The sequence below is a fragment of the Chiloscyllium punctatum genome, chromosome 11 (assembly GCF_047496795.1).
Source record: "Chiloscyllium punctatum isolate Juve2018m chromosome 11, sChiPun1.3, whole genome shotgun sequence".
Classification (NCBI taxonomy): domain Eukaryota; kingdom Metazoa; phylum Chordata; class Chondrichthyes; order Orectolobiformes; family Hemiscylliidae; genus Chiloscyllium; species Chiloscyllium punctatum.
The window spans coordinates 109,659,804-109,684,176 of NC_092749.1; the positions used below are offsets into that span (position 1 = coordinate 109,659,804).

Below are 24,373 nucleotides of genomic sequence, written 5' to 3' on the forward strand. Positions count from 1 at the left end.
TTAATTTAATTAAAATTTTACCATCTGCCCTGGTGCGATTTGAACACATGCCTCCGGAATATTAGCAGCAGCTCTGGATTGCTAACATAGCTCAGTTAGTTGGAGAGCTAGTTTGTAATGAAGAATGATAATATAAAACATGGTTCCAATTCCAAACAATGCTTGAGGTTACCACGAAGAAGTCTCTTTCTCAACATCTTCTACCTCACATGAGGTGGTGACACTCAAGTTAAAACACCACCAGTCACCTACCCCCTCCCCATCTCTATTGTGGGAGCAGGATAATGGTGATTTTACCTTTACTCACCATAATATGGGGTGAAGTGTCAACAGAGCTTGTAAGAGTTGGACATGGGAGTGGAGTTCAAGATTTTAAGTCCTTACAGAAAATGAGGAAGGTTGGAAGGTAGAAATTTGGCAGGATTTAGATTTCTACTGTTACAGCTTTCCTGGTGCTTTAGTTCAAGAAAGGTGAATGAACAATGTCAACTTTACATTCACAACAAAGATCAAAATGACAGACCACCTCCCGCCCTCCTCCTCCCATTCAATCAGCCATTGTCTTAACATTTTCATCATAGAGTCATAGAGTTGTAGAGATATACATCATGGAAACAGACCCTTCGGTCCAACTCGTCCATGCCGACCAGATATCCCAACCCAATCTAGTCCCACCTGCCAGTACCCGGCCCATATCCCTCCAAACCCTTCCTATTCATATACCTATCCGGATGCCTTTTAAGTGTTGCAATTGTATTAGCCTCCACCATTTCCTCTAGCTCGATCTCTCTTGATTTGTCTCTGATTTTTCTCTCTGCCTCTATAAGAATGAACTGTCTAACACTTCAACATCCTTAGTGGTTTTCCTGAGAACCCCACATTTTAAATCCAATTTAAATGTAACACGTGAATATGAATATTCTTTCCTAAACTCATTCATATACTGATTTCCCCTTTCATGTTAGGCTTCATTCTAATTGATTCGATTTTATCGCATTTCTCAAACAATAAAACAAATAACAGAAAGTGTTCTATTTCTTTACACATTGTAGTATTTCTCAATACGCCTTGCCGATAGATTGCTGACGAACAATTGGCTTGAGTCAGCAGCTGAGAATATTACCTTATGAGGCAACATGTTATGTGTCTGGACTTTACCCTCATTTCAGGTGAGGTGGAGCAGACAGCAGAGACTTTGAAACTATTGAGAGAGAGCTGTTGTGAAAATGACAACAGGATTTAAACAAATAGCAAAACTGATAATCGTGCGCTTTGATATTGAATTTTACCAAAATGAAACATTTTTATGATTTACTTGAACATGTCCCACCTTACAAACTTGAGAAAGTACTTAATTGGCTGTGAAGCACTTTGGATGTCCAGGGGTCAGGAGCAGAACTATATGAATACAAGTTTAATCAGTGAATTCTTGCAAAAACAGATTGCACAGGCATCATTAACCCTTCAGCAGCATCTTCCAAACCCTCACTTCTACTATCTAAAAGAACAATGGCAGCCAGATCATTGTAACACAACCTCCCGCAAGCTCTCCAAGCTGTAAGTCACACACCATAATATGCAACTGGGGCAAACTTCTGGAATTCCCTCCAGCATTGTTGCTGCCCCTGCACCATGTGGATTGCTGCAGTTCTTGGGATGTGAACATTTGTTACCCATCTCTAACTCCTCCTGAGACATTGCCTGTCGCAGCAGCAAGCAAGTCTGAGCTGTGTTGCAAATGAGGCCTCTTAATCACTTGGTGACAGTAATTCTCGGCGTTCTTGCCGTTGTGCAGCCACTTCATGGAACATCTCCACTAATGTTATACCTGCTGCAATGGAAGCTGCTCCCCTCCCCTTCCACCCCACACCATCCATAAGCTGCAAACTGAACTGACATTACTCACTTGTCCAAGACTGCAACCCATGGTTGGATTCAGTGCCCAGCCCTTCTGTAGCATGGTTCCTATGAGATCATCCCTGCAAGGAAAGGTGAGGGGAGAATGTCAGACACTAGCACTCTCAGGACCAGGAATCCATCTCAACATCATAGAGATTATAAGATTCTGGCTGAAAGCTCCCAGGGGGGCACCCACAGTATAAGAGATGTCACCAATATATGAAGCATCCCATGCTAAGTAAATGAGGCTGAATACCGAAATAGAGTTGTTTTAGGTTTTTTTCTTGGTTTTTTTTCATAGATGTGTGTGTCACCAGCAAGGTAACATGTCCTCAATCCTAATTGCCTTGGGACTGAGTGATATGCTGGACATTTTCAGAGAGCAGTTAAGAACCAAGCTGTGGTTCAGAAGTCACAGATATTCCAGACTGGGTACAGACAGTAGTATCTCCTACTTAAAAGAACATTAGAACCAGATAGATTTTTATGACAGTCAAAAGTTACTTCCTGGTCATTACTGAGAGTAACTTTATATTTCAGATTTATTCATTCAAATTCTATTTTGAATGCACATCCTCCTGGGGATTAGTCTGGGCCTCTTGATTACTGGTCTAATGACATTACCACTACAACACTGCCTCTCACAGAATGGTACGGAAGTACAAGAGTTGAGGTGTGTTTAATCAACTTCAAATGTCAACATGCTCCAGTCAGAGAGCCATTTTTAAAAATTCATTCACTGGACGTGGGTGTTGCTTTTAGGTCAGCTTTTTTGCCCAATCCCAATTGTCCATTAAGAATTAATCACATTGCCATGTGTCTGAAGTCACATGTAGACCAAATCAGGTATGGGTGGCAGTTTCCTTCCTCAAAAGAGGCATTAATGGATTAGATGGGTTTTTCCCGACATTTTAAAACAGCTTCATGGTCATCATAGGACTCTTAAATCTACATTTTTACCGAATTTAAAATCCAACATCTGTTATCTGGATTTGAACCCGGGTCCCAGAGCATCATCTGCGTGTCTGGATTAGTCGTCTCACAATAATACCACTAGGCCAATACCTAGAAATACTAATATGATGCCCTCATCCTCCATCTCCTAATCATAATTCCAAATTACATTTAGAGATTCTGTGTAATCTCAGTTCACACATCATGATTACTGTAACTGCAGGGAGGATATATCCAGACCCAGAATAATGTGCTGACACTTTACTGTCCTCTGAAGTGGCCTCATTACTCACTCAGCTCCAGAGCAATCAGGGATGGGCAACTAATACTGGTCTTGCCAGTAACACCCACATCCATCAAAGAAGGCCTCTTCCTACAGCTCAAACTCTCCAACCCTGGCAACATCCTTGTAAATCTTTGCTGAATCATTTCAAATTTCACAACATCTTTCCTATAGCAGGGAGACAGGAATTGCATGTGGTATTCCAATAGTGGCCTAAACAATATCCTGCAGCCAAGGAGTGGCACAGGGTGTTTAATTTCTCTCTTGTCAAGAGGAAGAAGAAGGTTTATGTTAGGATGAGATGTGATGACTCAGTTAGGGCAATTGAGAGTTACAATTTAGCCAGGAAAGACCTAAAGAGCTAAGAAGAGCCAGGAGGGGACATGAGAAGTCGTTGGTGGATAGGATCAAAGAGAACATTAAGTCTTTCTCTAGGTATATCAGAAATAAAAGAATGACTAGAGTAAGATGAGGGATAATCAAGCATAGTAGCAGGACGTTTTGCGGGGAGTCAGAGGAGATAAGAGAAGTGCTAAATGAATACTTTTCATCAGTATTCACACTAAAAAAAGACAATGTGGTCAAGCAGAATACTGAGATGCAGGCTACTAGACTAGATGTGATTGAGTTGCATAAGGAGGAGGTGTTAGTAATTGTGGAAAGTGTAAAACTAGATAAGTCCCCTGGGCCGGATGGGATTCTCTGGGAAGCCAGGGAGGAGATTGTCAAGCTTTTGGCTTTGATCTTTATGTCATCATTGTCTACAGGAATAGTGCCAGAAGACTGGAGGATAGCAAATGTTGTTCCCTTGTTCAAGGAGAGTATAGACAACCCTGGAAATTATAGACATGTGAGCCTTACTTCGATTGTGGGTAAAGTGTTGGAAAGGGTTAGAAGAGATAGGAATTATAATCATCTTGAAAGGAATAAGTTGATTAGGGATAGTCAACATGGTTTTGAGAAAGGTAGGTCGTGCCTCACAAACCTTATTGAGTTCATTGAGATGGTGACCAAACAGGTGGATGAGGGTAAAGCAGTTGATGTGGTGTACATGGATTTCAGTAACGCGTTTGATAAGGTTCCCCATGGTAAGCTATTGCACAAAATATGGAGGCATGGGGTTGAGGGTGATTTAGTGGTTTGGACCGGAAATTGGCTAGCTGAAAGAAGACAGAGAGTGGCGGTTGATGGGAAATATTCATCCTGGAGTTCAGTTACGAGTGGGACACCACAAGGATCTGTTTTGGTTCCACTGGTGTTTGTCATTTTTATAGATAACCTGGATGAGGGCATAAAAGGATGGGTTAGTAAATCTGCGGATGATACTAAGGTCGGTAGAGTTGCAGATAGTGACAAAGAATGTTGTAGGTTACAGAGGGACACAGATAAGCTGCAGAGCTGAGCTGAGAGGTGGCAAATGGAGTTTAGTGCAGACAAATATGAGGTGATTCACTTTGGAAAGAGTAATAGGACTGGGCTAATGTTAAGATTCTTGGTAGTGTAGATGAGCAGCGAGATCTCGGTGTCCAGGTACTTGGATCCCTGAAATTTGCCTCCCAGGTCAATAGGGTTGTTCAGAAGGCATACAATGTGTTAGCTTTTATTGGTAAAGGGACTGAGTTTCGAACCATGAGATCATGCTGCAACTGTACAAAACTCTGGTGCGGATGTACTTCGTACAGTATTGCGTACAGTTCTGGTCATCACATTATAGGAAGGATGTGGAAGCTTTGGAAAGGGTTCAGAGAAGATTTACCAGGATATTGCCTGGTATGGAAAGAAGGTCTTACGAGGAAAGGCTGAGGAACTTGAAGCTGTTTTCATTAGAGAGAAGAAGATTGAAAGGTGACTTAATTGAGACATATTAGATAACCAGAGGGTTAGATAGGTTGGACAGTGATGGCGATGGCTAGCACAAAGTAACATAGCTTTAAATTGAGGATTAATAGATATAGGACAGATGTCAGAGGAAGTTTCTTTACTCAGAGAGTAGTAGGGGCATTTAACGCGCTGCCTGCAACAGTCGTAGACTCACCAACTTTTGGGTATTTAAATGGTCATTGGATGGCATATGGACGAGAATGGAACAGTATAGATTAGGTGGGCTTCAGAGTGGTTCCACAGGTTGGTGCAACATCGAGGGCTGAAGGGCCTGTGTTGTGCTGTAATATTCTATGTTCAGTGTTCTAATTTAGATAAATGTGAATTTTGGAAAGGCAAATCGGGGCAGGACTTATACACTTAATGGGGAGTGTTGCTGAACAAAGAGACCTTGGAGTGCAGATTCATTGTTCCTTGAAAATGGAATCGCAGGTAGATAGGATACTGAAGAAGACATTCGATATGCTTGCCTATATTGGCTGGCGTATTGAGTATAGAAATTGGGAGGTCATGTTGTGGCTGTACAGGACATTGGTTGGGCCACTATCGGAATACTGCTTGCAATTCTGATCTTCCTGCTATAGGAAGGATGTTGGGAAACTTGAAAGGGTTCAGAAAAAATTTACAAGGACAGGACTGGAGAGTTTGAGCTATAGGAAGAGGCTGATTTTCCCGGGAGTGTCGGAGGGTGAGGGTTGACCTTGTTGAGGTATATAAAATCATGAAGGGCATGGATAGGGTATATAGACAAGGTGTTTTCCCAGGTGAGTGCATAGGTTTAAGATAAGAGGGGAAAGATTTAAAAGAGACCTAAGAGTCGACTTTTTCATGCAGAGGGTGGTGATGGATGGAATGAGCTGCCAGAGGAAATGGTGGAGGCTGGTACAATGACAACATTTAAAAGGTATCTGGATGGGTGATATTAGGAAGGGTTCAGAGAATATGGGCCAAGTGCTGACAAATAGGATTGGATTAATTTAGGATATCTGGTCGGTGTGGATGTGTTGGACCTATGACACTATGACTCTAATAAACAAAATAGTTCCATCACAATAGCAATAGGTGACAAAAGATGGTGCAGTGTATCCAGTGTTTCACACCCAAAACTATTCTTAAAGTAAAATGAGAAAGAAAGAATTTGAAAGCCTGCAAGACAAACTGCAATTGCCTGTGCATTAAATGACACCCAGAAACTGGGAACAGAGGGGGTTCTGACAGAGTTGAGGACATTTTTAACACAGTGTGTTTTTGACACTTTGTGACGACTTTTACAAACTGTACCCAGAGTAGTCACTTTTAAACGATTATCTCAGTTGGCAGCTTTCGCCAGCACTGGTTAGTGGCATTTATCCAACTGACTTACCAAGCAAACAATAGCTGATGCAAATGAGTTATAGGAGGCTGGAATCATTTTTTTCCTTAGAGAGTTTGGAGTGGTCTGAAAAAAAATTCCCATTATGATACAAGTGTGACGGAATAGGCAGAAGCAGATTGCTTCCAGATGTTGAGGAGACATCAAAACAAGAGGTTTATAAGCTACAATATTAAATGTCAGAGATTTAGAAAAGGAGGAGACACTTCAATGAGTCCGACTTCCAAAACTGTAACAGAAACTACATCATTATCAATGTTTCAAACAAATTGATGGATGAAGGAAAGAAGTTAAAGGAAGAGCATACAAAAGGAAGAACAGAACATCAGTGAAATGCTGTCACCTGCTCCAACAGTCTCGTGTGAACTTGTACCCACGGTCAACATCACAGACATCAGAGCAGCCTTCTTAAGGGTGAACCCACAGAAAGTGACTGGCCGGATGGGGACCCCAGTTGTGCTCTCAGATCCTGCGTGGACCAGCTGGTGAGACTATCCAAACATATTTAACCGCTCCTTACACCAACCTGAAGTTCCCACTTGCTTCAAGACCAGTGCAAAAGAAAGGTGAGGCAGTATGCCTTAATTACTACAGCCCGGTGACTCTAATTATGAAATGTTTTGAGAGTTTAGTCATGGCACATATCAAACTCCAGCCTTCCAGACTGCCTTGATCCACTACAATTCACCTACCATCACAAGCCCATGGCAGACACCATCCCCCTGGCCCTACACTCATTCTTGGAACATCTGGATAACAAAGGCACATACATCAGACTCCTATGAATTGACTATAGCCCTGCCTTCGACACTATAATTTCAACAAAACTCATCTTCAATTGTTGAGTCTTAGGACTCTCCTCCTTACTTTGCAACTGGATCCTCGACTTTGTGACCTACAGAGCACAATTAGTAAGGATAGGCGACAACCCCTCCTCCACAATAGTCCCTAACATTGATGCCCTGCAAGGCTGCATATTCAATCCCTTACTATGCTCCTCATACACTCATGATTGTGTGGCCAAATTCTGCTCTATTCCATTTACAAGTTTGCTGATGACCACTGTAATGCATTGGGCCTTAAACAATAACAAGACAGAGTACAGGAAAGAGATAGAGAGCTTACTGGCATGATGTAAAGACCACAATCTTTCCCTCAATGTCAGCAAAATGAATGAGCTGATCATCGACTTCAGGAAGCAGAGTGGAGGACATGCCCCTGTCTGTATCAAAGGCGCTGAGGTGGAGATGGTCAAGAGCTTCAAATTCATAGGAGTAAAGATCATCAAACATCTGTCCTGGTCCATCCACATTGATGATACGGTTAGGAAAGCACACCAATGCCTTTATTTCCTCAAAAGGTGAAGAAAATTCGCAATGCCCAAAATGATTTATCAATTTTTATAGATGCAACATAGAAAGTGTCCTATCCAGGTGCATCACTGCTTGGTATGGCAACTGCTCTGCCCAAGATCACAAGAAATTACAGAGCATTGTGAACACAGCCCAGTCCACTACGTAAACCAGCCTTCCATCCACTAACTCCACTTATAATTCCCACTGGAAAGCAGCCAACATAATCAAAGACCCCTCCCTCCCAATTATACTCTCGTCAATCTGGCAGAAGCTGAAAAAAAGTTTGAAAACACAAAACAACAGATTCAAGAACAGCTGCTTTCCTGCTATTATCAGACTTATGAACGGACATCTCATACACTAAAGTTGACCTTTCTCTGCACTCTCTCTGTAGCTGTAACACTTCATGTTGCATTCTGTTCTATTATCCTGATGTATTTATATATAATATGATTTGCCTGGAAAGTATGCAAAACAACTTTTCACTGTATCTCAGTACATGTGACAATAATAAAACCAAATCAGATAATTGCATTTGATGCAGTTCAGTGAAGGTTCACTATAGGCTGATTCCTAAGGTGAAGGTTTTGTCTTGCGAGGAAAGATTGAGCAGGTTGTGCCTGTACCCTTTTGGGAACAGAAGGATGAGAGATTATCTTATTGATTTTAAGGGTGCTTGACAGGATAGGTGTTGAGAGGAAGTTCCCTCTTACTAGAGAGCCTAGAATGAGGGGCCAGTTTAAGGATAAGAGATCTCCCGTTTATAAGTGAGGAAGAGGAATTTCTTCTCTCAGTCTTTGGTACACCCTTTCACATGACCTCCAGAGGCTTATTCATTAATATATTCAAAGCTCAGTGAGACCACTGTTGGTTGACAAGGGTTATAGGGGACAGGCAAGAAAATGAAGTCTAGGCTCCATCGGGTCAGCCATGATCTTATTGATTGGCAAGGCCGTCTTGATGGGATCATATTTATTATAATTTAATGATTAAAACTACTTACTCGCATAGAGATAAACACTAACACTGGGGAGGTTAACTGGCTTGTTCCTGCTTTGTCATTTCTGTGTATTGCTAAGTATGGCACCAATCCACTTGAAGGCAGCTAACAACATAGCAACATGTTTTCTGCAAATATCCGTACAAAACACAGCATATTTAAGGCAAGGTTTTATAGTTCCATTGCTTAGGTTGTAGGGCTGAAGTGGAAGTTTTTGTCTTGCCTGCACTTACCAAATGGCCAGCACACCTCTGGGAACAAACACCCTGGTTGCTGACAGCTATCAACCAGGTACAATCTTTATTTTTTCACTGGATGGAACTTCATACTGGGGCAGTTACATCACTGAGGAGTGAATATCCAGCAATTTAACAGCTCTTAAATAGCTCCATTCAGGATTTAAATGATTCAAATCACTCAATGCTGAGTACGCACATGTGATGTCAAACATTTTTTGTCAATTCTTCGAAGAATGCATGTACAGGGTAACTTTTGGCTTCATGCCCTCAGAGCTGCAAGCCAGAGAGAAAATAAAAGCTTGGGAAAGTCAGTGGATGTGGAAACAATTTGAGGGCAAAACAAAGTGTTCCATTTATCACAATCTATTTAATAAACACTTACTGATAGAAATTAATTGTGCCTTCCCTCTCTTGCCTCGAAAAATTTCACTCAGAGAGTTTTTGGTGAGTCGGAGTAAAACGTCTTTCATCATAATAGAACCAAGATGTTTAGAATGGTAACAAAAAAATTGGAGTTCCTGGAAATCTGAAACTAGAACTGAAAATGCTGTAGAAATTTGCCAGGTCTGGCAGCATCTGTGGAGAGAAAGCAGGGTTAACATTGTTGAGTCCAGTAACCCTTCTTCAGGAGTCATTCATAACTTTGTTTCTCACTCCACAGATGCTGCCAAACCTGGCAAATTTCTACAGCAATTTTGGTGTTTAGAGTTATGACAGAGAAAGCAGAGTGTTCTTCTCCAATTGTTCAATGTAGCCTTGATATGTTTGTTTATACTGTATGGAAACTTTCACAACTACCAGATATTCCCAAGTGCTTTGCAGCCATTGAAACAACTTTGAACGTACTGTCCCTGTTACAACATAGGAAACATTGCAACATGAGGAAGAAAATGGCCTAGTGGTATTATTGTAAAACCATTAAATTAGAGACTGAGAGAAAGAGAGGACTCTGAATGCTGGAGAGTCAATTGTCATTGCGATTGGTCTGGAGTCACATGTAGGTTAGACCAGGTAAGGATGGCAGTTTCCTTCCCTGTCATTAATGAACCAGATTGGGTATTTTCCCTCCCAAAACAGTCATCATTAGACTCTTAATTCCAGACTTTTATTGAATTCAAATTCCATCGGAATTGAACTCAGGTCCCAGGTGTTACTTGGGACTCTAGATTAATGAGTCAAGAAGTGTGGCACTGGAAAAGCACAGCATGTCAGGCAGCATCCGAGGAGTGGGAGAATCAAGGCTTTGGGCATAAGCCCTTCACCAGGAATGTGGCTGGGGAAGGGGTTGAGAAATAAGTAAGGGGGAAAGGGTGGGGCTGGGGGGAAGGTAGCTGGAAAAGCAATAGGTGGTTGAAGGTAGGGGTGATTGTGATAGGTCAGTGGGAACAGTGGAGCAGATAGGTGGGAAGGAAGCTGGACAAGAGGGTGGTGCTGAGTTGGAAAGTTGGATCTGGGGTGAGGTGGAGGGGGGAAGGTTTGGAAACTAGTTGATGCTGTGTGGTTGAAGGTTCCCAAGGCAGATGATGAGGTATTCTTCCTCTAGTCGTTTGGTGAATTGGATTTGGCAGTGGAGCAGCCCAGGACTTGCATGCCCTTGGTAGAATGGGAGGGGGAGTTGAAGTGGTTGGCCACATGGCGGTGGGGTTGTTGGGTGCATGTGTTCCAGAAATGTTCCCTGAAATGCTCCGCAAGTTGACATTCTGTCTCCTCGATGTAGAGGCAAACACATTGAGAGCCACAGACACAGTAGATGAAGTGGATAGATGTGCAGGAAAATCTTTGCCAGATCCTTTGGGCCTTGGACAGGGGTGACAGGGAAGTGTGGGTATAGGTTTTACACCTCTTGCGATGGGTGTGGAGGTTGGGTTGGTGGGGAGGTGGGGGTGGCATGGACCTAACAAGTGGGAATAATCTGTGCGGAATCCTGAAAGGAGTGGGCCGGGATATATGTCTCCGGTGTTAGTCTAGTTGTGGTTGGCAGAAATGGCAGAGGATAATGCATTGTAACTGGATATTAGTGAGGTGGAAGGTGAGGACGTGGGGGTGTTCTATCCTTGTTGCAGTTGGAGGGGTGGGGTTTAAGGACAGAGGTGCAGGAAGAGGAGGAGCTGTGCTGCAGGGCATTGCTGATCATGTGGGTGGGAAAATGGTGGTCCTAGAAATAGGAGGCCATCTGGGATCTCTTGGAGTGGAACTGCTCCTCCACGGAGGAATTGGGAGTAAGAGATCGCATTATACAGGCGGGGGGTGGGGGGTGGGAGGAGATGTAGTCCAGGCAGCTGTGGGAGTCAGTGAGTTTGAAGTAGATGTCCTTGAGTCGGTTGCCAGAGATGGAGACAGAGAGGTCCAGGAAGGGGAAGAGGTGTCCAAGATGGTCTAAGTGGACTTAGAGTCATAGAGATGTACAGCATGAAAACAGACCCTTCAGTTCAACCTGTCCATGCCGACCAGATATCCCAACTCAATCTAGTCCCACCTGGCAGCACCCAGCCCATATCCCTCCCACCCCTTCCTATTTATATACCCATCCAAATGCCTTTTAAATGTTGCAATTGTACCAGCCTCCCCTACTCCCCTCAGGCAGCTCATTCCATACACGTACAACCCTCTGCGTGAAAAATTTGTCCCTTAGGTCTCTTTTATATCTTTCCCCTCTCATCCTAAACTATGCCCTCTAGTTCTGGACTCCCCCACCCCAGGGAAAAGACTTTGTCTATTACCTCTATGAGGTCACCCCTCCGACGCTCCAGGGAAAACAGCCCCAGCCTCTTCAGCCTCCAACCCTGGCAACATCCTTGAAAATCTTTTCTGAACCATTTCAAGTTTCACAACATCTTTCTGATAGGAAGGAGACCAGAATTGCACGCAATATTCCAAAAGTGGCCTCACCAATGTCCTGTACAGCCGCAACATCACCTCCCAACTCCTATACTCAATACTCTGACCAATAAAGGAAAGCATACCAAACGCCTTCTTCACTATCCTATCTACCTGCGACTCCACTTTCAAGGAGCTACGAACCTGCACTCCAAGGTCTCTTTGTTCAGCAACACTCACTTGGACCTTACCATTAAGTGTATAAGTCCTGCTAAGATTTGCTTTCCCAAAATGCAGCACCTCGCATTTATCTGAATTAAACTTCATCTGCCACTTCTCAGCCCATTGGCCCATCTGGTCCAGATCCTGTTGTAATCTGAGGTAACCCTCTTCACTGTCCACGATACCTCCAATTTTGGTGTCATCTGCAAACTTATTAACTGTACCGCCTTTGCTCGCATCCAAATCATTTATGTAAATGACAAAAAAGTAGTGGACCCAGCACTGATCCTTGTGACACTCCACTGGTTACAGGCTTCCAGTCTGAAAAACAACCCTCCACCACCACTCTCTGTCTTCTACCTTTGAGCCAGTTCTGTATCCAAATGGCTAGTTGTCCCTGTATTCCGTGAGATCTAACCTTGCTAATCAGTCTCCCATGGGGAACCTTGTTGAGGTCAGGATGGAAAGTGTTGGTGAAGTTGATGAACAGTTTCACCTCCTTGTGGGAGCACCTTGGACCCCAGCTATACCTCCCACCTCAAACCTACTCCATCCTCTTGCACACCTCGGATGCTGCCTGACCTGCTGTGCTTTTCCAGCGGCACACTTTTCGACTCATTAATCAAGCAACATCTAGAACTTGGTTTCAATCCTGGTACAATCTGAATTCAATAAAAATCTGGAATCAAGAGTCTAATGATGACTGTTTTGGGAGAAAATACCCATCTGGTTCATTGATGCCAGGGAAGGAAACGACCATCCTTATCTGGTCTAACCCACATGTGACTCCAGACCAATAGCAATTAACAATTAGGAAGTGGAAATGACACCTAGATTACATGAATAAATTTAAAACAAAACACAGCAGATGTTTACAGCAAAATTCACAGACAGCAGTGAAATAACCAGATACTCTGCTTTTAGTATAAATGCTGAAAGTCCTAAATAAAAGTAGAAAATGCTGGAGAAACTTAGCTGGTCTGGCAGTACCTGTTGAAAGGGAGATAACATTAATGTTTCAAGTCAGCTGTTATTCTTCTTCACATCTTTGTATCATTGCCCTTTATCAGAAAACCAAGCAGCAGCAAACACTCACAATAACACTTAGCCATAGAGTCATAGAGATTCCTGATGAAGGGCTTTTGCCCAAAACGTCAATTTTCCTGCTCCTCAGATGCTGCCTGACCTGCTGTGTTTTTCCGGCACCATTCTAATCTTGACTCTGATCTCCAGCATCTGTAGCCCTCACCTTCGCATAGAGTCATAGAGCTGAGAGCTTATATTTGGGTGGTCACTCCACCAACAAATCATCCCAAATGCCGTCCCATGATTGACCAGAAGACACACATGGTTGTAGCCACAATGACCTTGAGGACATTCAGTTTCTTGACCTAAGCCTTTGACTACCAGGAAATATCTCAAATTGGGCCATCCAGATGGGTTACTGAACTTATCTTGGCCATGCTGAGACCACCTCCTGTGGTCATACTCTGACCTCTAGGGGCCTGCCAAAAAGGATGTGACCCACTGTTTCCTCATTCACACCCTCAAGATAGCCATTGTCCAGTCAGGTTTTGAGAACAAGGTTGTGTGTGCAATAAATACCACTTTCAAGACATGTGTGTGGATGTGTGGATGCAATAGTGAAAATGTTTGGGTTTAAACAGTCTTAGCTTGTCCCAGTGATTGTATATTCCAGTGGGATCTTCTCCCACTTTGCAGCTCCATCTTCATTCCATCCAGTTACAAGCTCCAGACACTCACAGGTGAACACAACAGCAAACACAAGACAAACTGGAGGGAGGTGGACAAAGAAATTCTTTCTATCATGTCTAACAGAAATATACAGAAAGAAAAAATGCCTCACAGCATCCAAAGCTCAGGAATAACATTGGATTGACCAAATGTCTTTCAGTGGAGAGCACTGCATCATAAAACGTTTGTGGTACAGATAGAGGCCATGTGCCCCAATGTGTTTGATTTGGCCAGTGACCGAGCCAGCCATTTTCCTGAATGACAGAAAGTTATGGCACTTTAGGTTCATATCTGGATACCTTATTAATTACGTCAAGGGTAGTTGCCTCCTGTTTCCATGTAGGCAGTGAGTTCCAGATTCCAACCAACCACTGTATGAACAAAAAATAAATCCTCATCTCCATTGTAATCCTTCTACCATTTTAAATTAATGCCCACGACGTACACCCCTCACCAAGATAAATAGACCCTTCTTATCCAAGCCCCTCACAACCCCATGCACCACTACCAAACCTCCTCTAGCCTCCAGTTTTCAAATATGCTTTTGCCTTTCCATCTTGCTTTAAGAAAGCAAGAAGGGATGACACGTTATATCACATACAAGCATATATTGTTCATCAATAAATGTGTTGTCACATTTACAATTCAACTTTGGGCTGCTGTGTTATTTGTCTTCAGCTACTTGTAGCTGATGAACATTCAGGTTACAAGAGCAGGTCAAAAACGAGAAATTCTGCAGTGACTAATCATCTCCTCATTCCCCAAAGCCTGTGCACCATCAAAGAGAATGAGTGTGGCCCCAGATACATGGGAACACGACCGCTTGCAAATTCCCCTTCAAGCCACACATGAGTTGAACCATACCATTGTTCCTTCATTGGAGGGAAGGAACTCCCCTTCCAAATAGTCCTACAATGTCAGTTTCCAGCAAGGGGAGTGGTTACAGTGTCTATTCCAGCAACAAGATTACAGTCTAATCAAGGATTTGGTTACTGTGACTTCTCACAGGGATAAGTGGTTACTGTGGGAATCCCAGCAAGTTGAAGGGTTACAGTGGGAATTCTAGCTGGAGAAACGTTACTGTGCAAATCCCAGGAGAAAGTATGGTTCCAGTCAGAATTCTAGCAGAGCAGGAGGGTCAGACTTGTAATTCCAGGCAGATGATGTGCTGGGGATCCCAGCAGGGTGGATGGTTCTGACCAAATAGCAAATGCAGCTGGGTGGGTGAGTACACTGGAATTCTTAGCTATGTAGAAGGGTTAGAATGGAAGCCCATCAGGATCGAAGAATCCCAATGGGAGATTTAGTTTTTCCAGAATGGTGGGTGAAAGATAAAGGGATTTCTAGATATTCGGTGGAATTTTTAAAAAAATCATTCACAAGATGTGAACATCACTAACTGGGCCACCATTCATTGCCCATTCCTAGTTGCTCAGAGGGCAGTTAAGAGGCAACCACATAGCAGTGGCTCAAAAGTCACACGTACGCCATGCTGGGTAAGGATGGCAGATTTCCTTCCCTAAACAGCATGAGTGAATCAGATGGGTTTTTCCTGACAATTGACAATAGTTTCATGGTCACCATTAAGACTCTTATTTCCAGACTATTATTGAATACAAATTCTATCACCTGCAGCGGTCAGATTCAAATACAGGTCCCCAAAACAATACTTGGTTCTCTGGATTAATAGTCTGACGATAATACCACTAGGCCATCACTATCACATTCCAGCAGGGTTTCTCCAAAAACATGGGTGAATCCTTGCATGACTCCCAGCAGAGCTGCTGTGTCCTTGCACAATCTCCAGCAGAGTGCTGATCTCTATGTGATTCCTGGCAGGATAGAATGATCACTGAAATTCATAGGCGGGTAGAGGATCTAATTGATTTCCAGTAGCCATGGGTGGATCATTATGTGATTCTAGCAACCTGGGTTGATTCGTGGTCTCAGTGTGGTGGGTGCTGTGACCCTCAGCAAAGTGGATGGGTGGATCCCTATGACCCTCAACAAGGCCGGTGGTTGGATCTCTGTGATTCTCAGACTGGCTTGTGGGAGGATCCCTGTGATTCTCAGCAGGTGATTGGTGGATGAATCCCTGTAACCCACATTAAGGCCAGTGGGTCGATCCCTGTGACCTTCAGCAAGGCTGGATCCTTGTGATTCTCTGTACTACTGGATCCCTGTGACTGTCAGCAAGGGGTGGTGGATGGATCCCTGTGACCCACAGCAAAGCTGGTGGGTGAATCCCTGTGTTTCTGCGCTGGTATGTGAGTGGATCTCTATGATTCCCCACTGGCCTCTGGTTGGATCCCTGTGATTCTCAGACTGGTCTGTGGGTGGATACTTGTGATTCTCTGTACAGCAGAAGGGTGGATCCATGTGATTGTCAGACTGGTTTGTGGGTGGATCCCTGTGATGGGCAGCATGGTGGCACAGTGGTTAGCACTGGTGCCTCACGACACCAGAGACCTGGGTTCAATTCCCGCCTCAGGCAACTGCCTGTGTGGAGTTTGCACATTCTCCCTGTGTCTGCGTGGGTTTCTTCCAGGTGCTCCAGTTTCCTCCCACAGTCCAAAAATGTGCAGGTCAGGTAAATTGGCCATGGGAAATTGCCTGTAGTGTTAGGTGAGTGGGTAAATGGAGGGGAATGGGACTGGGTGGGTTGCACTTTGGAGGGTCGGTGTGGACTTGTTGGGCCGAAGGGCCTGTTTCCACACTGCAAGTAACCTAATCTAATCCTGGGTTGGTCTGTGGGTGGATCCCCGTGATCTGGGCTGGTCTGTGGGTGGATCCCTGTGATCCTGGGCTGCTCTGTGGGTGAATCTCCGCGATCCTGGTCTGGTCTGTGGGTCGAGCCCCGTGATCCTGGGTTGCTCTGTGGGTGGATTCCCCACGATCCTGGGCTGCTCTGGGGGTGGACCCCTGTGATCTTGGGCTGGACAGTGGGTGGATCCCCGCGATGCTGGTCTTCTGTGGGTGGATCCCTGTGATCCTGGGCAGCTCTGTGGGTGGATCCCCACAATCCTGGTCTGGTCTGTGGGTGGATCCCCGTGATCCTGGGATGGTCTGTGGGTGGATCCCCACAATCCCGGTCTGGTCTGTGGGTGGATCACTGTGATCCTGGGCTGGTCTGTGGGTGGATCCTATGATCTTGGTCTGGACTGTGGGTGGATTCCTGTGATCCTGGTCTGGTCTGTTGGTGGATCCCCACAATCCTGGTCTGGTCTGTGGGTGGATCCCTGTGATCCTGGGCTGGTCGGTGGGTGGATCCCCACGATCCTGGTCTGGTCGGTGGGTGGATCCCTGTGATCCTGGGCTGGTCGGTGGGTGGATCCCCGTGATCCTAGTCTGCTCTGTGGGTGGATCCCCGTGATCCTGGTCTGGTCGGTGGGTGGATCCCTGTGATCCTGGGCTGGTCGGTGGGTGGATCCCCGTGATCCTGGTCTGCTCTGTGGGTGGATCCCCGTGATCCTGGTCTGGTCGGTGGGTGGATCCCCACGATCCTGGGCTGGTTGGTGGGTGGATCCCCACGATCCTGGGCTGGTCGGTGGGTGGATCCCCGTGATCCTGGTCTGCTCTGTGGGTGGATCCCTGTGGTCCTGGGCTGGTTGGTGGGTGGATCCCCACGATCCTGGGCTGGTCGGTGGGTGGATCCCCGTGATCCTGGTCTGCTCTGTGGGTGGATCCCTGTGGTCCTGGGCTGGTCGGTGGGTGGATCCCCACGATCCTGGGCTGGTCGGTGGGTGGATCCCCGCGATCCTGGTCTGGTCTGTGGGTGGTTCCCTGTGATCCTGGGCTGGTCGGTGGGTGGATCCCTGTGATCCTGGGCTGGTCGGTGGGTGGATCCCTGTGATCCTGGGCTGGTCGGTGGGTGGATCCCCGCGATCCTGGTCTGGTCTGTGGGTGGTTCCCTGTGATCCTGGGCTGGTCGGTGGGTGGATCCCTGTGATCCTGGGCTGGTCGGTGGGTGGATCCCCACGATCCTGGTCTGGTCGGTGGGTGGATCCCCACGATCCTGGTCTGGTCGGTGGGTGGTTCCCTGTGATCCTGGGCTGGTCGGTGGGTGGATCCCTGTGATCCTGGGCTGGTCGGTGGGTGGATCCCCACGATCCTGGGCTGGATCCCCACGATCCTGGTCTGGTCTGTGGGTGGATCCCTGTGGTGCCGGCTCTCGCTGCTCCTTCCCGGGGCTGCAGCCTCCGCCTCTCCCGCCAGCAGCGCGCGGCAAATGGCGAGCGGCGCCGTCTCCAACGGACACGCGGGTCCGCGCGAGCCCCGCTCCGCCACCGCCACCGGGACCGGGACCGGGAGCGGGAGAGGAGCCGGGGTCCTGCAGAACGGCTGCACCCGGAGCCGGCAGCAGGTAGGAGCCCGGGCACTCAGCGACTTCCACCCGGTCACACCGACACCGACACCGACACTACCTCAACACGCTGACAACACCCCCCCCCTCACACACACACACACACACACACACACACACTCCCCCACCCCCCCCTCACACACACACACACACACACACTCCCCCACCCCCCCCTCCACACACACACACACACACACACACACACACACACTCCCCCACCCCCCCCCCACACACACACACACACTCCCCCACCCCCCCCCCACACACACACACACTCCCTCAGACACACACACACACACTCCCTCAGACACACACACACACACACACACACACCCCCCCCACACACACACACACACACTCCCCCACCCCCCCCCCACACACACACACACTCCCTCAGACACACACACACACACACACACACACCCCCCCCACACACACACACACACACTCCCCCACCCCCCCCCCTCCACACACACTCCCCCACCCCCCCCTCCACACACACTCCCCCACCCCCCCCTCCACACACACACACACACTCCCTCAGAGACACACACACACACTCCCTCACACCCCCCCCACACACACACACACACACTCCCCCACCCCCCCCTCCACACACACTCCCCCACCCCCCCCTCCACACACACTCCCCCACCCCCCCCTCCACACACACACACACACACACACACACACACTCCCTCACACCCCCCCCCACACACACACTCCCTCACACCACCCCCTACACACACACACACCCTCACAGCACCCCCCCACACACACACACTCCCTCACACACTTCCCCCCCCCCCACACACACCCTCACAGCACCCCCCACACACACTCCCTCAGACACACACACACACACCCTCACACACTCCCCCCCCCCCACACACACACACCCTCACAGCACCCCCCACACACACTCCCTCAGACACACACACACACTCCCTCACACACTCCCCCCCCCCCCCACACACACACACACACCCTCACAGCACCCCCCACACACACTCCCTCAGACACACACACACACCCTCACACACTTCCCCCCCCCCCCACACACACACACTCCCTCACACACTCCTCCCCCCCCCACACACACACACACGCTCCCTCACACACTTCCCCCCCCACACACACACACCCTCACACACTTCCCCCCCACACACACACAATCCCTCACACACTTCCCCCCCCCCACACACACACACTCCCTCACACACTTTCCCCCCCCACACACACACAATCCCTCACACACTTCCCCCCCCCCCACACACACACCCTCACAGCACCCCCCACACACACTCCCTCAGACACACACACACACTCCCTCACACACTTCCCCCCCCCACACCCCCCCACACACACTCCCTCACACCCCCCCACACACACTCCCTCACACTACCCCCCCACACACACTCCCTCACACTACCCCCCCACACACACTCCCCCTCCCCCCCCACACACACTCCCCCTCCGCCCCACACACACTCCCTCACACAACCCCCGCACCCCCCGCACCCCCGCACCCCCACACCCCCCCCCACTTCTCCCCCCCCCACTTCTCCCCCCCCCACTTCTCCCCCCCCCACTTCTCCCCCCCCCACTTCTCCCCCCCCACTTCTCCCCCCCCACTTCTCCCCCCCCACTTCTCCCCCCCAACACTTCTCCCCCCCCCACTTCTCCCCCCCCCCACTTCTCCCCCCCCCACTTCTCCCCCCGCCTCTTCTCCCCCCCCCCTTCTCCCCCCGCCTCTTCTCCCCCCCCCTCTTCTCCCCCCCCCTCTTCTCCCCCCCCCTCTTCTCCCCCCCCCTCTTCTCCCCCCCCCTCTTCTCCCCCCCCCTCTTCTCCCCCCCCCTCTTCTCCCCCCCCCTCTTCTCCCCCCCCCCTCTTCTCCCCCCCCCTCTTCTCCCCCCCCCTCTTCTCCCCCCCCCTCTTCTCCCCCCCCCTCTTCTCCCCCCCCTCTTCTCCCCCCCCCTCTTCTCCCCCCCCCTCTTCTCCCCCCCCCTCTTCTCCCCCCCCCTCTTCTCCCCCCCCTCTTCTCCCCCCCCCTCTTCTCCCCCCCCTCTTCTCCCCCCCCCTCTTCTCCCCCCCCCCTCTTCTCCCCCCCCCTCTTCTCCCCCCCCCTCTTCTCCCCCCCCCTCTTCTCCCCCCCCTCTTCTCCCCCCCCTCTTCTCCCCCCCCCTCTTCTCCCCCCCCTCTTCTCCCCCCCCTCTTCTCCCCCCCCTCTTCTCCCCCCCCCTCTTCTCCCCCCCCCTCTTCTCCCCCCCCCCTTCTCCCCCCCCCCCTTCTCCCCCCCCCCTTCTCCCCCCCCCTTCTCCCCCCCCCTTCTCCCCCCCCTTCTCCCCCCCCCCCTTCTCCCCCCCCACGTTCCCCCCCCCACGTTCCCCCCCCCCCCCACGTTCCCCCCCCCCACGTTCCCCCCCCCCACGTTCCCCCCCCCACGTTCCCCCCCCCCACGTTCCCCCCCCCCCACGTTCCCCCCCCCCACGTTCCCCCCCCCCACGTTCCCCCCCCCCACGTTCCCCCCCCCCACGTTCCCCCCCCCCCCACGTTCCCCCCCCCCACGTTCCCCCCCCCCACGTTCCCCCCCCCCCACGTTCCCCCCCCCCACGTTCCCCCCCCCCACGTTCCCCCCCCCCACGTTCCCCCCCCCCACGTTCTCCCCCCCCCCCACGTTCTCCCCCCCCCCATGTTCTCCCCCCCCCCACGTTCCCCCCCCCACTTGTTTCCCCCCCCACTTGTTTCCCCCCCCACTTGTTTTCCCCCCCCACTCGTTTCCCCCCCCCCACTCGTTTCCCCCCCCCCCACTCATTCCCCCCCCCCCCCACAATCCCCCCCCCCCCCGCAACATCCCCCCCCCCCCGGAACATTCCCCCCCCCCCCCCCGGAACATTCCCCCCCCCGCAACATCCCCCCCCCCCGCAACATTCCCTCCCACCCCCACAACATTCCCCCCCCCCCGCAACATTCCCCCCCCCCCCCCCCCCCCCCCCCCCCGCAACATTCCCCCCCCGGCAACATTCCCCTCCCCCCCCCGCAACATTCCCCCCCCCCCGCAACATTCCCCCCCCCCGCAACATTCCCCCCCCCCGCAACATTCCCCCCCCCCGCAACATTCCCCCCCCCGCAACATTCCCCCCCCGCAACATTCCCCCCCCCCCGCAACATTCCCCCCCCCGCAACATTTCCCCCCAACACCTTCCCCCACACTCCTCCCCCCCCCACTCCCCCCCACACTCCCCCACTCCCCCCCACACTCCCCCACTCCCCCCCACACTCCCCCTCCCCCCCCCACACACCCCCCCCTCCCCCCACACACTCCCCCCTCCCCCCACACACTCCCCCCCACCTCCCCCCCTCCCCCCACACACTCCCTCCCCCCTCCCCCCTCCCCCCACACACTCCCTCCCCCCTCCCCCCTCCCCCCACACACTCCCTCCCCCCCCACACACTCCCTCCCCCCCGCCTCCATCTCCCCCGCCTCCATCTCCCCCCCCGCCTCCATCTCCCACCCCCCCGCCTCCATCTCCCACCCCCCCGCCTCCATCTCCCCCCCCGCCTCCATCTCCCCCCCCGCCTCCATCTCCCCCCCCCGCCTCCATCTCCCCCCCCCCGCCTCCATCTCCCCCCCCCGCCTCCATCTCCCCCCCCCCGCCTCCATCTCCCCCCCCCCCGCCTCCATCTCCCCCCCCCGCCTCCATCTCCCCCCCCCGCCTCCATCTCCCCCCCCCCGCCTCCATCTCCCCCCCCCGCCTCCATCTCCCCCCCCCCCGGCCTCCATCTCCCCCCCCCCGGCCTTCTTCTCCCCCCCCCCCCTCCATCTCCCCCTCCCCCCCCCGCCATCTCCCCCCCCCCCCCGCCATCTCCCCCCCCCCCCGCCATCTCCCCCCCCCCCCCCCCCGCCATCTCCCCCCCCCCCCCCGCCATCTCCCCCCCCCCCCGCCATCTCCCCCCCCCCCCGCCATCCCCCCCCCCCGCCATCTCCCCCCCCCCCGCCATCCCCCCCCCCCGCCATCTCCCCCCCCCCGCCATCCCCCCCCCATCTCCCCCCCCCCGCCATCCCCCCCCCATCTCCCCCCCCCCCCCCGCCATCCCCCCCCCCCCCGCCATCCCCCCCCCCCCGCCATCCCCCCCCCCGCCATCCCCCCCCCCGCCATCCCCCCCCCCGCCATCTCCCCCCCCCCGCCATCTCCCCCCCCCCGCCATCTCCCCCCTCCCCGCCATCTCCCCCCTCCCCGCCATCTCCCCCCTCCCCGCCATCTCCCCCCTCCCCGCCATCTCCCCCCTCCCCGCCATCTCCCCCCTCCCCGCCATCTCCCCCCCCCCCCGCCGCCTCCATCTCTCCCCCCCCGCCTCCATCTCTCCCCCCCCCGCCTCCATCTCTCCCCCCCGCCTCCATCTCTCCCCCCCCGCCTCCATCTCTCCCCCCCCGCCTCCATCTCTCCCCCCCGCCTCCATCTCTCCCCCCCCGCCTCCATCTCCCCCCCCCCCGCCTCCATCTCCCCCCCCCCGCCTCCATCTCCCCCCCCCCCGCCTCTATCTCCTCCCCCCCCGCCTCCATCTCCCCCCCCCGCCTCCATCTCCCCCCCCCGCCTCCATCTCCCCCCCCCCGCCTCCATCTCCCCCCCCGCCTCCATCTCCCCCCCCGCCTCCATCTCTCCCCCCCCGCCTCCATCTCTCCCCCCCCCGCCTCCATCTCTCCCCCCCCGCCTCCATCTCTCCCCCCCCGCCTCCATCTCCCCCCCCCCGCCTCCATCTCCCCCCCCCCGCCTCCATCTCCCCCCCCCCGCCTCCATCTCCCCCCCCCCGCCTCCATCTCCCCCCCCCCCGCCTCCATCTCCCCCCCCCCCGCCTCCATCTCCCCCCCCCCGCCTCCGCCTCCATCTCCCCCCCCGCCTCCGCCTCCATCTCCCCCCCCCGCCTCCGCCTCCATCTCCCCCCCCGCCTCCGCCTCCATCTCCCCCCCCGCCTCCGCCTCCATCTCCCCCCCGCCTCCGCCTCCATCTCCCCCCCGCCTCCGCCTCCATCTCCCCCCCCCCGCCTCCATCTCCCCCCCCCGCCTCCATCTCCCCCCCCGCCTCCATCTCCCCCCCCCGCCTCCATCTCCCCCCCCCGCCTCCATCTCCCCCCTCATCCTGTCCCACCCCTCCCCCCTCATCCTGTCCCACCCCTCCCCCCTCATCCTGTCCCACCCCTCCCCCCTCATCCTGTCCCACCCCTCCCCCCTCATCCTGTCCCCTCCCTCCCTATCTCTCCCTCCTTACCTTTATTCTTTCAGCTTTTACTGTCCCTTCTTGCTTTTTATCATAGTTGTTCAGCTCTTTAGAAACTCTTCATAAAAATGCATCTTTCTCTTTTATCACTCCCTTTATTGTCTCTCCTCTTTCATCAGTCTGTCTTTTCTCTCGCTTTTTATATATGCTACCTCTCTTCCTCAGATTAGTCTAGTTACTCTATCGTCTTTTATATTTTAATATTAATGTATTATATGTAATTACATTTTTATTTTTATTAGTAACGTGTTTTTATGTTAAGTATTATGTTTCTATACAGTAAATGTTTTAAAAAAGTATAGGTATTTTAAGATGTTGCAATTAACCTGGTTGTTCACTTTCTGTTTGTTACCACCTTCTGCCCTTTTCCCCCTCACCTTTTGTTAATTCTCCTTTTTTTATTTGCTGTTTCATTTTATTTCAGCAGGTTGATATGTTTTTATACTTGTTTGAGGCTTTATTTAGTTGTGAATAATTGTATTGTTTAAAATTCTGTGTGATGTGATTTCTCTTTTATTCCCCTATTCATTCAGGCTTCGAAATTCCTTACTGAACCACTTCATAAATGTTTATCATCTCCTCTTTCTCTGTTCTTTTTTCAGTTAAACAAATCTATATATTTCTGACACACAATTTTTCATTTTCTCAGATGTGATTATTTTATTCCTCCTCATTAGGCTGTGAATGTTTCTCACTTGTTTTATTTACACTGCATGTATCCAGGCACAATTATTGGTTAAAACCCTGCTGATAATCACAGATAAATTGTAGTTGCCTCTCCTGTGTTTTATTTAACCTTTTATTTTTATTTTGGAAATGCATGTTGCACCAGAATAAATGCAGAACTCTCACTGTGGGAGGAAGTTGAAGTAAGGGCAGTTCAAGAAGTCTTGTTGCAACTGCTTTAGGAGAAGTAAAACTCCTTTTTAAAAAAGACTCTCATTTATGGTTGAACGA

General features: G+C 50.9%; 1 protein-coding gene across 1 annotated transcript in view; it reads left to right on the top strand.

The window, feature by feature from the left end:
- Positions 1-17,883: 17,883 nt before the first annotated feature.
- The window catches only part of sptlc3 (serine palmitoyltransferase, long chain base subunit 3), a 121,484-nt gene continuing 114,994 nt past the window's right edge, over positions 17,884-24,373 (top strand). Inside the window, exon 1 of the mRNA XM_072581512.1 lies at positions 17,884-18,140. Coding sequence (XP_072437613.1) covers positions 18,006-18,140 — 135 coding nt within the window. The 5' untranslated portion in view covers positions 17,884-18,005. The remainder of the gene's footprint in view (positions 18,141-24,373) is intronic.